The 15,027-nt window shown below is 46.7% G+C and overlaps 2 protein-coding genes across 7 annotated transcripts in view; one reads left to right on the top strand and one right to left on the bottom strand.

Moving 5' to 3' along the window:
* Window positions 1-13,385, top strand: part of INTS11 (integrator complex subunit 11) — a 14,986-nt gene extending 1,601 nt beyond the window's left edge. The window contains exons 3-18 of one of the 6 annotated variants that reach the window (XM_035902123.1): window positions 948-1,021; window positions 1,191-1,419; window positions 1,537-1,635; window positions 1,734-1,768; window positions 2,472-2,610; window positions 3,364-3,428; window positions 4,040-4,229; window positions 4,934-5,017; window positions 5,556-5,645; window positions 6,304-6,466; window positions 7,151-7,258; window positions 7,891-7,952; window positions 8,690-8,832; window positions 9,568-9,697; window positions 10,726-10,860; window positions 12,494-13,385. In XM_035902123.1, coding sequence (XP_035758016.1) covers window positions 948-1,021; window positions 1,191-1,419; window positions 1,537-1,635; window positions 1,734-1,768; window positions 2,472-2,610; window positions 3,364-3,428; window positions 4,040-4,229; window positions 4,934-5,017; window positions 5,556-5,645; window positions 6,304-6,466; window positions 7,151-7,258; window positions 7,891-7,952; window positions 8,690-8,832; window positions 9,568-9,697; window positions 10,726-10,860; window positions 12,494-12,661 — 1,914 coding nt within the window. In that variant the 3' untranslated portion in view covers window positions 12,662-13,385. The other 5 variants (XM_035902125.1, XM_035902127.1, XM_035902126.1 and 2 more) reach the window with 5 other exon arrangements.
* On the bottom strand, window positions 12,866-14,846 carry LOC104133372 (lysophosphatidic acid receptor 6-like). The gene is made up of 2 exons (XM_009646764.2): window positions 13,752-14,846; window positions 12,866-12,949 (listed from the first exon to the last, which is right to left on the bottom strand). Exon 1 carries the CDS (start codon window positions 14,821-14,823, stop codon window positions 13,762-13,764), a length of 1,062 nt encoding a protein of 353 aa, XP_009645059.1. The 5' UTR covers window positions 14,824-14,846; the 3' UTR covers window positions 12,866-12,949; window positions 13,752-13,761.
* Window positions 14,847-15,027: the final 181 nt, after the last annotated feature.

The raw sequence follows: 15,027 nt of genomic DNA, 5'->3' as shown, positions 1-15,027 counted from the left end.
CCCCATCCAGCCATCCTTTCCCTGGGTTGTGGACTCCAAACAATATTAAGGAAGCTGTGAATGCTCCCTTCCTGGTGGTTTTGTTCTTTCCATATTTCACATGGGCAGGTATCTTCTATGCTTTAAAGCGTTAATCCCATCATCAGCGGGACTCCTCTTGACATGATGCTTGGGCTTGGGCAGTTAATTACTTGTGGGATCTGCACCACGCATCTCTAATACTTTAGAGAGAGAGCTAGGAAATACTCCTGACGTTTGGTCACCTGATACTAGGAAAGGAATAATGGCAAAAATCCTGTGAGATAGGAAGAGTTAAAGCGTGACACAGAGCAAACATGCTATTACAGAGAAGGTTTTGAGGCTTTCTGCCTTAATGCCTGTGGGTAAGCTGAAACACATTGGTTACCTGTTTTACTTTGAAGATAAACTTAGAATCATAGAATGTTTTGGGTTGGAAGGGACCCCTAGAAGTCATCTAGTCCAACCCCTCTGCAGGAGCAGGGACACCACTAACTAGATCAGGTTGCTCACAGCCCCGTCCAACCTGGTCTTGAATGTTTCCAGGGATGGGGCCTCCACCACCTCTCTGGGCAACCTGTTCCAGTGTTTCACCACCCTCAGTGTAAAGAATTTCTTCCTTATATCTAGTCTAAACTTGGCTGTGATTTATTTGCGAGGTCAGTTTTCCTGTTTGTCCTCTGGCAGCCCTCCCATCAGCTTTCTCTTTGACTCTTCCTGCACATAAAAGCTGGTGGTGTTGCCTGCAGCTCTTACCGTATTGCTTACGCTAGCGTGGTCTGCTGCCTGATTGCTGTTTTGCCCGGAGGTGTGTTACAGCGGGGTTCCAGTGTTTCAGGTCGTTGGCACCATTCTTTTGTTGGATTAGTAATGTAGTATCAGCTGGCTTGCTTTCCTCGGGGATAGCCTGTTTCTTCCTGTCTTTGCAGAGACGCTTTCCTGACTTCTCTTACATCACTCAGAATGGAAGGCTGACTGACTTTCTAGACTGCGTGATCATCAGGTGAGAAAGCTTCCTTCCTTGTCAGAGCTCAAATGGGAAAGCTTTGTACACTGTCCCTAGCAACGCAATCATAAGTCCATCGTTTGTGTTTTGGCTGAAACAAGACCTGAGAACCAGGCAGGCTAAATTCCTGTGCAGCAGCATCTCAATCCTTTGTGTCTTTTTGCAGCCACTTTCATTTGGACCATTGTGGAGCTTTACCATATTTCAGCGAAATGGTCGGTTATGACGGGCCCATTTACATGACGCATCCTACCAAGGCCATCTGTCCCATCCTCCTGGAGGACTACAGGAAAATAACTGTGGATAAGAAAGGGGAAACTAACTTCTTCACTTCCCAAATGATTAAAGACTGTATGAAAAAAGTGGTTGCTGTGCATCTTCACCAGACAGTTCAGGTAAATGATAATTTCTGCATACTCATGCACCAGACCAACTGGATTGTTGTAGAAGGCACAGCAATTTTATTTTTTTTTAAATGTATGCACTAATGCAGCATTTGCCTGTTCGTGCAGGTGGATGAGGAGCTGGAAATCAAGGCATACTATGCAGGCCACGTGCTAGGAGCAGCCATGTTCCAGATTAAGGCTGGATGCGAGTCAGTTGTGTACACGGTAAGCATGCACAACAATGTTTACAGATACCTACATCTCCTTTTAATGGCCTCTCCCATTACACTGAGAATATTAACGGGTTTCTCCTCTTCCATTAGGGCGATTATAACATGACACCAGACAGACATTTAGGGTAAGTAGAAGCTGGAGTTTCTAGGATCTGTGTGTATTTCTGACAGGAAGATTTTAGCACAGCTTCTGTTGCTGTTAGGGGCTTATCAGCAGTGATTCTTTGTTAGGAGGCTGGAACATTTAACAGTGTCTTTGCTGGAAAGATAAATGTGATTTTGCATTATGAAAATGAACAGATTTACACTGATTTTTCCAGATAGACCTTAATGTAATCTTTTTCTGTATACTCTTTAATCTGTTTTTAACGCTACATAATAACCGCACTTAGATGTTTGAAATGTTTTATTGTCACGGTATCTTCTAAATGTATTTACTTTCTAAGAGACTGCTGATCACAAACTTAAATGTTCATTTTATTTTTACTGGCATATATGAGAGATCTATAATATTCATGCTATTTAGAACAATATTTTAATGCATTTAAAACAAGTAATAGACTGGAGAAGAGTTTCTTCTCAAAATCTGTAGTCTCTATTCTGGGCTGGATTAATTTAAAGAAAGCATGGCCTGCAAAGAGCAGAGTCCTGATGCTGCCACAGAACTCCTAGGTGACTTTAGGCAAGCCGATGCACATCTGTGGGCCTGTTTTCCTATCTGCAAATGGGGACAGTGACATTCTCCACCCAGCTTTGAGCCCTGCAGATCAGAAATGCCAGGTACCATCTCTTTATTTGATGGGGTTTTTTAAATTCGTTTTGGTTTAGTGCTGCCTGGATTGATAAGTGTCGCCCAGATTTATTAATAAGTGAATCGACCTATGCCACAACGATCAGAGATTCCAAACGCTGCAGAGAAAGAGACTTCTTGAAGAAAGTTCATGAGACTGTAGAAAGGGGAGGGAAGGTACGGCATTTTGATAATCTTAAGCGATGTGTTTTTTCTTCTGTGAAGCTCTCGTTGGCTCTGTAGGGTTGGGTAACTATGAATTAACTCAGGCACCTATGTCCGACCATGACACAAAACTGAAGGCATTTTTATACTCCTTCACTGTATTTTAAAAAACAGAATATTGAACACTTAAATTATGCCCAAAAGAAAACCAGACTATGACGATGGCTTTCCCACTGAATGCAGAAAACAAATAAGGAGCGGTAAACTCTCTGCTGCTAAGTGACAGTACTGAACTGAGGAAAACACTGGAAACTGAAACAGCTCTTCTGTTCTTTCCCCCAGTGTTGCCTTAATGTGGGAGGGGAGGAAGGTCACAGTTACCCCAGCACAGACAAAGCCATCAAGGGCAGAAACGCTCATCTTAGTCTCCATTTCCATAAATAATACCAGAGTTGTTGCTCTCAACAACTTGTTGTCGCATTACTTAGGAGAGAACAGGACTGAGTGTATCCACAGGTGCCATGCCCCGCCGGAGGCTTCCCTCAGTCCGTACAAACTGAGGTCTTGGCCGAGCCGATAGGTGCTCGCCAATTATCAGTGCCTTTCATTCCAAAACTGCAGGACACATTCCCATGGGAAGACAGCTTGGCAAAAGAATATCAGAACATGAGAGGGAACTGAGGGGCTTGTTAAGAAATGGCAATGCTGCAGGGCCGTTCACATGCTGTTTGGGTCTCTCAGACTGTTATCATACCTCCGTTACAGGTTCTCATCCCAGTTTTTGCCCTTGGACGTGCCCAGGAGCTTTGCATTTTATTGGAAACTTTCTGGTGAGTGCAGTCTCTTCTGTGCACATACCACCTCCTTTTTGTCCGCCTCATGCTGTGGGTGCTGGCAGGTTTCTGTGATTCTTTCATGTCTGCTTAGTAGCAGTGTTCTCACGAGTGTTTCTCTGCATGTCAGGACTCTAAGCAGTAAACTAACCATTTTCTTACCCAGAGTCATTCTCCACTCCACTCTTCCACTCAGGAGTAACTGTCCTTTAAAAAATTTGATTACGTTTTTGCCACATTGTAAAACCCTTTCATGGGAGGGGGAGGAGGGATGAACAAATATGAACCTTACGTATAAGCACTGTGCAGAAACATTTTTGATAACACCAAATGATACTGCTTTTAATTATTTCCCACAGCAGAATGATTAATATTTGTAATGAAGGAAATTGTCTGTAATGGGTGAGGAGGTGAATTGGACTAAAGCCTGCTTTGGAGTGAGTTAATGCACAGTGCTGCAGCACTGTCATGCTACTGATTTACAGCTCACTGAGAGCAGGGTACGCACAGCAAGTCGTTGGGAGACTACATAAGTTTATGGACTCCAACGTGGGTAGCCAGGATCCGAAGTTGGCCCTCACAGGTATCTGGAATGCTTCTTTCTACAGGGAAAGAATGAACTTGAAGGCTCCAATTTATTTTTCCACGGGACTGACGGAGAAGGCCAATCATTATTACAAGCTCTTCATCACCTGGACTAATCAGAAAATTCGGAAAACATTTGTGCAGAGGAACATGTTTGAATTCAAACACATCAAAGCATTTGATCGGGCCTTTGCAGACAATCCGGGGCCTATGGTAGGTGGTCATTAACAAGGTAATGGAGCAGCTGTGCAGTGTCAGGGAGCTGGGTTTAAGCCACTCTGTTCCTGGCTAAGGCAAAGGGGCAGTCTGCAGCAGCTAAGCACCCTCTACCCCACTAGTACCAGCCATCCCACCTAACTCCCTTTGTGGCCAGGCCATCCTGAATACTTTTTATCTGTATAACTACTGAAGATCTTCCTGTCTTTATTTCAGTAAAGGTAAAATGCCCAGAGAAAAATAAAAAAATTGATTGCATGTTCATATAATCTATAACTCTGGACCTGATTCAACCCGTAACTCCTACCGTGTATTCTTTTGACTTGACTTAAGTCGGGAGACACATCCTTTACAACACAGTCTCTTATTGCTGGTTTTATTTCTGGCTGTTTATTAGGCAGTAGCTGAAAGAGGAATCTGGTGAGCATGATAGTACCGTTATAAAATTGTTCAAAGTTTTTATCAGACATTATGGATGCTCACAAAAATGTCCTAAAATAGTAGTTCAACTTATGTGAAAATTAGACAAGGTGGGGAAATAAAATAGCAAAAATCCCCATTAGAGCTTTGACGTAGTAAGCCTGCTGTAAGGTGTATTTGTGGATACTCTCCACATTCTAGGTATTTATATATTGTAAGTAAGTAATGGAAAAAAACCCCTTGTTTTCTGTGGTAATTCTTGGCACATTTTTGAATTCTAGGTTGTGTTTGCAACCCCTGGCATGCTTCATGCAGGACAGTCCCTTCAGATCTTCAGGAAATGGGCAGGGAATGAAAAGAACATGGTGAGAAATTCTGTTTCTTTGATGTTTTGTGTTAATGTGAGTGTGGTAGTGATACAGTCGTAAGAAGAAAGGTTGCAGGAGAGCTTTTCCTGAGCATCTGGGGTTAAATGACACGAGGCCTCTGGTGAACCAACCCAGCACAGAGCTCTGAATTGTCTTTGCGGTGTGTGACAGGGCAGGCAGAGGAGGTACAGGGCTCAGACAGGAGGTTGGGGGAGATTTTATTTTCAGAAGGGCTTTCGTTAATTTGAAGCTGCTTCAAAGGCTTTTGTAGCCAGCGTTAATTCTTATTTAGCGGTGTGTAGATTTCAGCAGTTTGCTTTCTAATTTCATTTTCGTGTGTTTCCTGGAGCTGGGTGTTCACCACGCAAGCCCCAGAACAAAGCAAGCAGCTTTCCAGTGAAGGCTGGTATGCAAGAGGGGAAGGACACAAACTGACATCGGCGTTACGCCTTTATGGCTATTTCTGTGTTAACAGCAGCTATGCTATGCACAGGCCACGTGCAGAGGTTGTAGATTTTTCTGGGTTCCTTCTCAGGTCATCATGCCAGGCTACTGCGTGCAGGGAACTGTGGGCCACAAGATTCTGAGTGGACAGCGCAAGCTGGAAATGGAAGGAAGACAAATAGTAAGTTTTATTTTCAAGAAGGAGGTTCATTTGGGGGAAGTTCCTCAGAACTTCAGGTCAGACACCACGTACATGTCATGGGAATGTGCTGCATACATCGAAAATACCCAAGTAACATTTTCTTTGGGGTTGGACCAGGTTTTTTTTTTTTTCCCTTTGCACTGGCAACAGTGTGTCTTTTTCTGCCATAAGACTTTGTTGGGGACACATTTATAGTATTTAATAACTAGGCACATTAGTCAGATGGGTAAAAAGATACATTTTTAGGCTTTTTTTTAGGTGGGTGGGGATATTAAAACTGATACCAACTGCCCTTAAGTATTGACTTGTTTTGGCAAATGTGAGACAAGTATTCTGCTCTGAAATTGAGCAGTTTGAAGCTTATTGCAGTTATTTGAAGCTTATTGCAGTTATTTGAAGCTTATTGCAGTTATTTGAAGCTATTTAAGTAGTTATCGAGAGCTTTTCTGTACAGCACCATACTCAGTCTCTGCTGCTGAGCAGCTTTCTCTCCAGCCTCATTTTCCAGACCCGGTGTTGTGATTCCTCCTTCAAACTAAATACAGAGGGGTCCGGGTCTCTTTGTGTGCGATACACAGGCTGTAGAGAGCCAAAGCAGTTCCTGATTCACAAAGCCTGTGTTTTCTGCTCCCCCCAGTTGGAAGTAAAGATGCAGGTAGAGTACATGTCCTTCAGTGCCCACGCGGATGCCAAGGGAATAATGCAGCTGATTCGCCAGGCTGAGCCACGGAATGTTCTCCTGGTCCACGGTGAAGCAAAGAAAATGGAGTTTCTGAAGCAGAAAATAGAACAGGAATTCCGTACGTATCGTGTTGGTACTGAAGAGGGAATGGTGGTAGAAGGAAGGCGTTAAAGTTCACATAATCCACCGGACCTCAGCATAGTTAGTGGAATTTACAGGAGCAGTCATCCTCAAGAAACTAGTGTCCATAACATCTCTTACTTAACATGTTAGGCCCATTTAATTTTAATGCCCATTTGGACTTGAAGTAAAAGTGATTTTGATACGTTTGTATTGTTACAGTTCAGCACTTAGTGAATTTGTATTTCTTTAGACTCCTAAAAGAAGCAGAGGCAGGCAAGGTACATCTGAAATTATAAGTTAGCAACTTCAGCTGCTAGCAGGGAATGAACTCCAGAAAAAAGAAATTAATTCCTTGGAGACAGCTGACTCTCAAGTGACGAGCGCAGAAAGCGCAGCATTCACCGTGGCTGGTCACTTGCTGTCTGCAGATTGCTTTGCGTGGGTGCGCAGGCAGTAGGTATTGCCCCACTGGGGTTTGATGGTTCTGGGAAGCTTGTTCGCTTTACAGCAGTTCTACTTCTCAGCAGGTTGCTATTTAACTTCACTTCTTGTCCCCAAGAGCTGCAGTAGGCTTCTGCCAAAATCACAGCACCGTCGGCTGCAGGGATGCTTGCATGCTGCCTGCGGGTGAGACGACACGCTGCTGCAGCAGCCCTGAGGTCGGTTGTTCTCGTTGCAGATGTCAACTGTTACATGCCTGCAAACGGAGAGACCACCACGATCTTCACCAATCCCAGCATTCCCGTGGACATATCCCTGGGACTCCTGAAGAGAGAAACAGCAATAGGTGACACGTTTTCAACCAAGAATTGAATCTTTTGGGCCCTGCCACCGTGTTGTGTGGTCCTTGTGTTAGGTGGAAGCAGTGGTGCAGGGCCCTTCACAGCCACGCTGACTTACAGCAGCGCTTCCTGTAAAGGAAGGGGTTTTAGGAGCATTTGGTGGTTGAGGGGGCTTCCTGTGACATGAAGTCGCTACCGTGCTGTGAATCTATATTCAATAATGTTTGAAACCAAAACACACGCACACACACTACCTTGTTTGCTACTCATTGCCCGTTCACTATGAAAACAAGGTCCGTGTATGCTTTTACTAGCTAGGTCTGTGAAAACTGAAACTACTTTTATAAACCCAATTTAAGAAAAATATAAAACCTCTCAAATCAGAGAGTGATAGGGGAAGAGAGGCAGTTGTTCTGTATTACCCAGCGTGGTTTCTTACATGTCTAGAGCACTGATAACGGTTTAAGCACCATGTACTTTAACAGACAGGGTAAGAAAGATGTAAAGTCTTAGTCTCTGAACCTCAGCAGTGACTCAGAAATCCAATCTATTAAGTCCTATAGCAGTCATCTTGTGTGAAAAGCAAGCACATCATCGTTAACCGTCTCATCTTTCTCTTCCGACGGCCTTGGTTTAGGTCTCTTACCAGATGTCAAGAAGCCAAAGCTAATGCACGGGACGTTAATTATGAAGGATAACGTAAGTAAAAAAGTTCTTATGTTTGTCTCGTGTCCTCTGAATGAGTGTGGTGTTATAATTCATAAGTGAGGTGAACAAGGAACTAAAATGAAGGTCAGCAGTCCTAGTTTCTTGGGAAGAAACAGCGTACCTGGGAAGGTGAAGCTGTAAGACAGGCTCTTGAGCTTGTCGGTTGTCCTGACCGAGTCTTCACTAGTCCCACAACTTCAGAATCAGTGTCTGGCTGTTCATGAGCAGGGTGTTGTGGAGGCAGAATTACAGTCTGAGGTGTCTGGGGGTTTCAGTCTGTGAATCCAAGGTGTTTCTGATTCACTGCGCCTGTAAAAATCCAAAGACTCAAGCAGCAGCGTGTTGCTGGTAGACCTCAGTTGTCGGACAAGGATGGGAAGGTGCCAAGGGAGGAGTTCTTGCTCCGTAACCTCATGTTTATATTTGAACAAATCATTCCCCCGACGAAGAGGTTAAACCAACATCGCTTGTGGGAAGTGGAGAATTGCTATGATGATTTAAGTGGACGTTTTGCCACCATCTTACCTCTGCCCGTGCTGTCCATCATACCCTCACGCCTAGCTGTTACTGCTTGCAGTTGTAACTGAAATGTGCCGAGACAGGTCAGAGATTGAAAAGGAATGGTCTTACCTGCCGGAGTTTGCAGCGATGAACACATACCTGTGTGCAGCTGACCCCAGAAAGCGCAAAGCAGTAACTCATCACGTATTTGCACTTTTCCTCTGCAGAGCTTCCGTCTGGTTTCTCCCGAGCAGGCTTTGAAGGAGCTGGGCCTTGCAGAACATCAGCTGCGTTTCACCTGCCGCGTTCACATTCAGGATCCACGAAAAGAACACGAGACGGTGCTTCGTGTGTATAACCATCTCAAAGGGTAAGTCCAGCCTTACCTGCGCTTGGTTTTTCCCCCCCAGGGATGGACTTGAGCCTACCAGTCTTAATACGGGTAGTACAAGTGCCCCCACTCTTCCTGGCCATCCCAGCCAGCCCCAGAGTCATTAAGAGAACGTTCTCTGCAGCCCAGGAGACAGAACTGCTCTCGATTTTAGTCCACGCAGCTACTGTGACCAGAGCGGTGCTTATGCTGCAGCAGCAGAGGCGGGGCGTCAGCCTACAAGCTCATGGTCTTTGCCCAGCTGGACCTGAAATCTTTGTTCCTGCTGGCTTGCTGCTGTCACTACTGCTTCTAGCTGAAGTTTGTACAGTTGTCTGGAGTGAGACCATCACAGCAAACAAAGCTGTCCCAAAGCTTAGCAGCAGATGAACCTTAAAAGCTGCTTTCTTCCTACAGGCAGCCGGTCGATTCTGAGTAGTCCTTTGCTCAGATGAGTAGGGTTCAGGCTGGAGCTATAGCCATCGTGAAAGCCAGAAATAAATTCTGTAGGAAGTCCTACAACCATGTATTACATTAGCCATAATATAAGCACCAAATGTGCAAGCTATGAATCAGCCCCATTCTCCTTTCCTTGGGCAGTGGGTGCTGGCTCAGAGACACAGCTACAAGTAACACCACCACGCTGGTGTTGGGAATGCAGAGACAGAGGGGGACCCACCCTCCAGCTTGCACACACGTCCCATCCAAACTAAATCCTGTCTCTTCTCTTACCAGGGTCCTGAAGGATTATTCAGTGCAGCATCTCCCCGATGGCTCTATAACAGTGGAGTCCATTCTTATCCAAGCCACAGCACACTCAGAGGATCAAGGAACCAAAGTTCTGCTCGTGTCCTGGACTTACCAGGTAGGAATACTTGAAGATGTACTTTTCAAGCAACTCTGATCTTAACTCCTTACAGTCCAAACCCGTCCTACAGTGGGGGTTCCTGACGTAAGGGTGAGTCTTCGTCGCTTTTTAAGTAGTTTGGAAGAAGACAAGGTGAGTCACCGCCCTTTGCTTGACCATTTCAGGTTTAGTACAAGTCATTTTACAGGAGCTCTACTGAGTCAGTTTTCTCTGGGACCACCGAACTCAAGGCAACTACCTGGAGTAATTACACTTAATACAATTACAGTTAATTGCAATTATGTCTGTGTTTTGAGGACACTATAGCATCCAGCTTCTAAACTCAGCTGTATCACTACTGCCATACAGCGCGTGCAGGTATTTGATGTTGTATTTCTTAAGTGTAAAACTTGAAACAACAAGCAGAAAGCTCGCGACACAGAATTGTGCCAAGATCAGACCTGGTCGCGTGTTCTTCCTTTCCAAAGTGTACTTTCTCTGGCTGTTTTCTAACTGCTTTCTTTGCAGCAAAGACACGTCTTCCTGAGGACAAATAAAAAAATCCAACCAAAACCACACCGAAACCCAAAGGTTTTGATTCTTTGAAATCCTGAAATCGATTCTTTGCTTTCAAGAAAAATGGTCATTTTCCTCGAGAGAGGCGTCTCCTTTGACAAACGGAACCTTTACACTGCTATTTTGAAACAACCCCCAGAAACGCCTTCGTGCTACCTGGATTGGTTTCCATTTCTGAACACTGCTAACACTAGATTTTGATGGGTCCAACAATTATTTCTATTTCTAGGTACGAGAGTCAACTTTACTGCCCCCCGTGGGAAAGCCAAGTAGAAGATTGCTCTCATCCTGTTTCTCTCCATTCTCTCTAGGATGAAGAGCTGGGCAGCTATCTCACATCCCTTCTGAAGAAAGGACTGCCACAGAGCACGTCGTGAGCAACAGAGCAGCAGGCACAGATGTTTCAGAGAGATTTAGATTTTATTTTGTTTACATTGTCCACGTTGTTTTCTGGTTTTGTTTTAATAAAGGAGTTACAGTGTTTCTCCAGTTCCTGCAGTGACAGTGTGTTACCATTCAGCCGTACTGCCACCTCTCGCTGGAACCTGCTCAAGGAGTCACGACAGAGTCCTGAGGAACAAGCCTCGAGGCGCTTACACAGCAAGGTAAAAGATACTCAGCCTTCTGCCCCTCCCACAGCTCCCTTCCCTTAACGCCTCAGCAGGGCCATTCTCTACTACAGTAATTTTCTGGGCAGTATCAGGGCTTTCAGTTTGTCCCCCAAACAAAACGGCCGCGCACCGACCCCCGCTCCTGCACTCAGCTCACTCCTGGGCTCTGCGCAGGGCACAGCGCAGCTCACGGGGGTCAGATTTGTGAACAGGGGCAGCCCCTGACTCGTCCGTAAAGGGGGATCGGCCCCACCTGATCCTAACAGGGGTAGGTAAACGCCAGCCCGGGGGGTCAGAATAAGGAGCTTTCAAAGCTTCACAATTAAAATGCAAAGTAAAGCGCAATGGAGGCAGGAGCGTAAAGCCCTAAACGTGCTGTTTACCCAGCAGCGTAGCTTTTATTGTCCGTACTTCCCTCCGTGACCGCTGACAAGCCTGCAAGTGAGCTGCACTCCTGGCTGGAGTCGCCAACAACAGTTCTAATTCCTCTGTCCAGAAGCTAAAAATTGTGCTTAGGGGGAAGGAACAGACCCTCCAGTGCTGGCAAGCTTTTCCACAGCCTATAAACGGACAAAGGTAGCAGTAGCTCATGAAAGGTAAAAGATTAATTTGTCCTAACGCTCCCTCAGAGGCTCTCCTCATCGCCACGCACTCCTGGCTGGAGTCGCCAACAACAGTTCTAATTCCTCTGTCCAGAAGCTAAAAATTGTGCTTAGGGGGAAGGAACAGACCCTCCAGTGCTGGCAAGCTTTTCCACAGCCTATAAACAGACAAAGGTAGCAGTAGCTCATGAAAGGTAAAAGATTAATTTGTCCTAGCGCTCCCTCAGAGGCTCTCCTCATCACCATGTCTTACCAAGCCCAGCTGAGCAGAGGAGCACAGGAATCATTGGCAACATTTTAGAAAACTTTGAGGTTTCCTTACTGATATTTTAAAAATTCCTCCAAGCTAAGAGCAAAAGGCAGAAAGGGCGAGGTCAGCGGCTGACCCGTCGTCAGTAACGGGCGCCCCCTCAGCACGATTCGAACAGCGTAGCCATAACCAAGTCAAGGCGGGCCCCTCTCCCAGGGGTGATGCTGCGCCCTCACGTCAAGGCGGGCCCCTCTCCCAGGGGTGATGCTGCGCCCTCACATCAAGGCGGGCCCCTCTCCCAGGGGGGATGCTGCGCCCTCACGTCAAGGCGGGCCCCTCTCCCAGGGGTGACGCTGCGCCCTCCCAAGCCCTCTGCTGCAGAGCTTTAGCGCTGCGGTGATTTCGGAGCTGCTCCGGGGTTGCTTGTTGCGCACCTCCCCGACTGCTGAACTGGGCTATTGATCGGCTGTAACTGGGCAGTACAGCCTCCCACATTCAAGACCCTTGCTCACCGTCGTAACGCGTGGGGTTTTTCTGCTAAGTCAAGACCCCAGCATTCCCCTACATCCATGCTGCTGATTTTCCAAACCTCTTACCTTTTGTCCTTAACCAGAGAGTAGACTCTGACATCAGCTGCCATCAGAAAATTGGCTGAATAGGGGCAGAAACTGCAGCCTCCACTATGCGAAGAGAAGTGACATCATTTAGAGGCACACCAATATTTATCTCCCCGCGCCATTCTGCCACAATAATCCTGCTCCCTCCCGCCGTTAAGGTCCCTGGCAGTTCCTGTTCCACGTCCAAGAGCACGGCCCCGCCGGGACCCCCAAGCTGTGCCAGGTCAAAGCGCCACTTTCAGGCCTGTGTTCTGGAAATGGAAATCCGGATTTCATACCTTGCTGCCGTCAGGCACGGCCGGTTCCCTGCTCAACAAGCCCCGTGACAACTTCCCTCCTGTTGTCACCTGCTCAGCAGTCTCACACCCGCAGGCCCAGAGCCTACACGCACTTTATAAAGTTTGGAGTCAGCATGGGAAGGTACAGAACAGCGAGGCTGCAGCTCTGTTAGCAAAAATCACATCCTGTTCGGTAAACCGCTGGCTTCTGAGCAGGTTTCTCAGCCAGGCCAGTGGTTTTCTGGTGCCTCCGATAACCCGCAAATGATAAATTCTCTCCGAGGTCTCACATTTCACCGGGTGGAAAACTCAGCCGTTCTCAGCATCTGTGTGGTTCTGTTAACACAAGCAAAGGCGTGAAATAGGTCAGGAACGTTTTGTGATGTAAACACGATGACTGAAAAAGAGAGCGTTGACATTTGAACAGGACCGCACAGCCTGAGGAGTCGTGCCAGCTCCTCAGCGACGCCCCGCGGCACCTGTGTGCCAAGAGGAACGTGTTTACCACCAGCCCTGATAAACAGTTGGCTCGATTATCTTCCAAGCTGGCATTAACAGATGTCCAGCTTGAATCGATAGGCACGCGGCGCTGGACAGCCTGGGCCGAAGTGCCCCTCAGGAAGCCCACCCCATTGATTCAGCAGCCCGGAGGAGAAGGAGAAGCCCTTATTTGGCTGTGGAATGTGGGCAGCGAGCAGCTTGTGAAGCCAGCTGGCTCCACGTGCCCCCAGGGAGAAAACATGGGATCCCTCCAAAATAGGGAAAAGCCAAGCAGGGCTGCCCTGATCTGCTCAGCTTTAGGCCGGCTTTGGGCTGTGCTGCGTGCCCCTACCAACCCCAACGTTAACCCAAAGGAGACCAAAACATCGATGTACGGGAACACAGCGCGTACCACCATGTGCCACCTGGGCCTGTCAGGGAATACAGCTCCCCCGAGTGCTGCCCTAGATAAACATCAAATAATTAATAAAAATACATAGCTGTAATAAAAATGCAGCTGTTGGGCGCTTCCCTCCAGTCTTGCCTTGGTGTAACAACCACTGTAGGAAAGAACGGTAGGTTTCACAGGTGTGTTTTTCAAGAAAGAGTTGGAAGGATGAATTTAATAGTTAAATAATAATCAACAATTGATACTTACTTTAAGTAGATCAGTTGATTCCATCTCTGTATTTTTTATTTCCGTGTCTCTGATGTAGTTTATAGACGTAGGAGGACTCCCCGAATTTCTGGTCACAGATTGTGTACACAATTTTAGACCTGAACCTGAGCTTGAGGTTGAAGTGCCACTGCTTGCTGGAAGAGGTGAAGTAGTACAAGAGCGGGTTAAGGCAGCAGTTGACACTCACGAGGGCCAAGGTGACCCTGCGCATCTTGTAGATCAAGCGGGTAAACGCCTCATTCTGGATGACCTGGATTCTCACTAAGAAGTGGAGCAAATGCGTGATATGATACGGGAGAAAGCACAAAGTGCAAATGACCAAGATGATGTAGATGGTGCTCAGGGCCTTCCTCTTGCGGATGCTGTGTTTGATCTGGGAGATCCTCTTCGCAATGAGAGGGTAGCTGATCAGGATGATGGAAAATGGGATCACAAAACCAAAAACTAAGGCCAGGATGTTGTAAGGTGCCATGCGGTAAGTCCAGCTACTCGTGGCAAAGTTCTCAAAACACGCTGTCGTGTTCCTCGTGCCGCTGTTGTGGAGGGGACCTCCAACGATAAGCGGAACCATGACACTCAGAGCGCCCACCCAAAGGACTGTGACCACCACCACGTAATGGGTGGCTCGGATCTGGATGTACGTGAAGGGGTGCAACACCGCAATGTAACGATCGACACAAATGCAGGTGAAAAAGGCAATGCTTAAGCAGATGTTGATGTAGTACCAAGTCCCAGTGATCCTACAAACCATGTCCCCAAAGATCCAGTTGTTCCGATTCAGGTGGTAATGAATTTTAAAAGGCAACACACAAACAAACAAGGTGTCTGCCAGAGCTAGGTTGATCATGTACACATAGGAGTGAGACATGTGCTTAACTCTGCAGGACAGGAGGTACAGAGCCAAGGCATTTTCTATCAGTCCCAGCACGAAGACAATGCTGTAGATGACGGTAAACAAGGAATACTGGAAGTCTGCTTCCAAGTGTAATTCCGAACTGGCATTGGCAACTCTCCCATTGGAGGCTCCTTCAGTCCAGGAAATATTTGCCATGATTGCCGGAGCGTAGGGAGATCCCACATGGAATGAAAGTCTTAAGCAGTCCCTTACCTCCGGGGGTTCTTGAGTTTTATTTCGTCTCAGGTCAGCAAGAGCTAAAGCTACACAGCCGAGCCATGTCAAGTCTGGTGAAGTCCGTGGTCCAAAGGTCTGTGCTTGGTAAATTTAGATGGCAAGCGGTGCTGCTGTAAAAGAGAA

Source organism: Egretta garzetta, unplaced genomic scaffold (assembly GCF_000687185.1).
Source record: "Egretta garzetta isolate BGI_Z169 unplaced genomic scaffold, ASM68718v1 scaffold29, whole genome shotgun sequence".
NCBI lineage: Eukaryota > Metazoa > Chordata > Aves > Pelecaniformes > Ardeidae > Egretta > Egretta garzetta.
The sequence above is the reverse complement of the archived record's forward strand: the minus strand, read 5'-3'. Positions and strand labels throughout refer to the sequence as shown.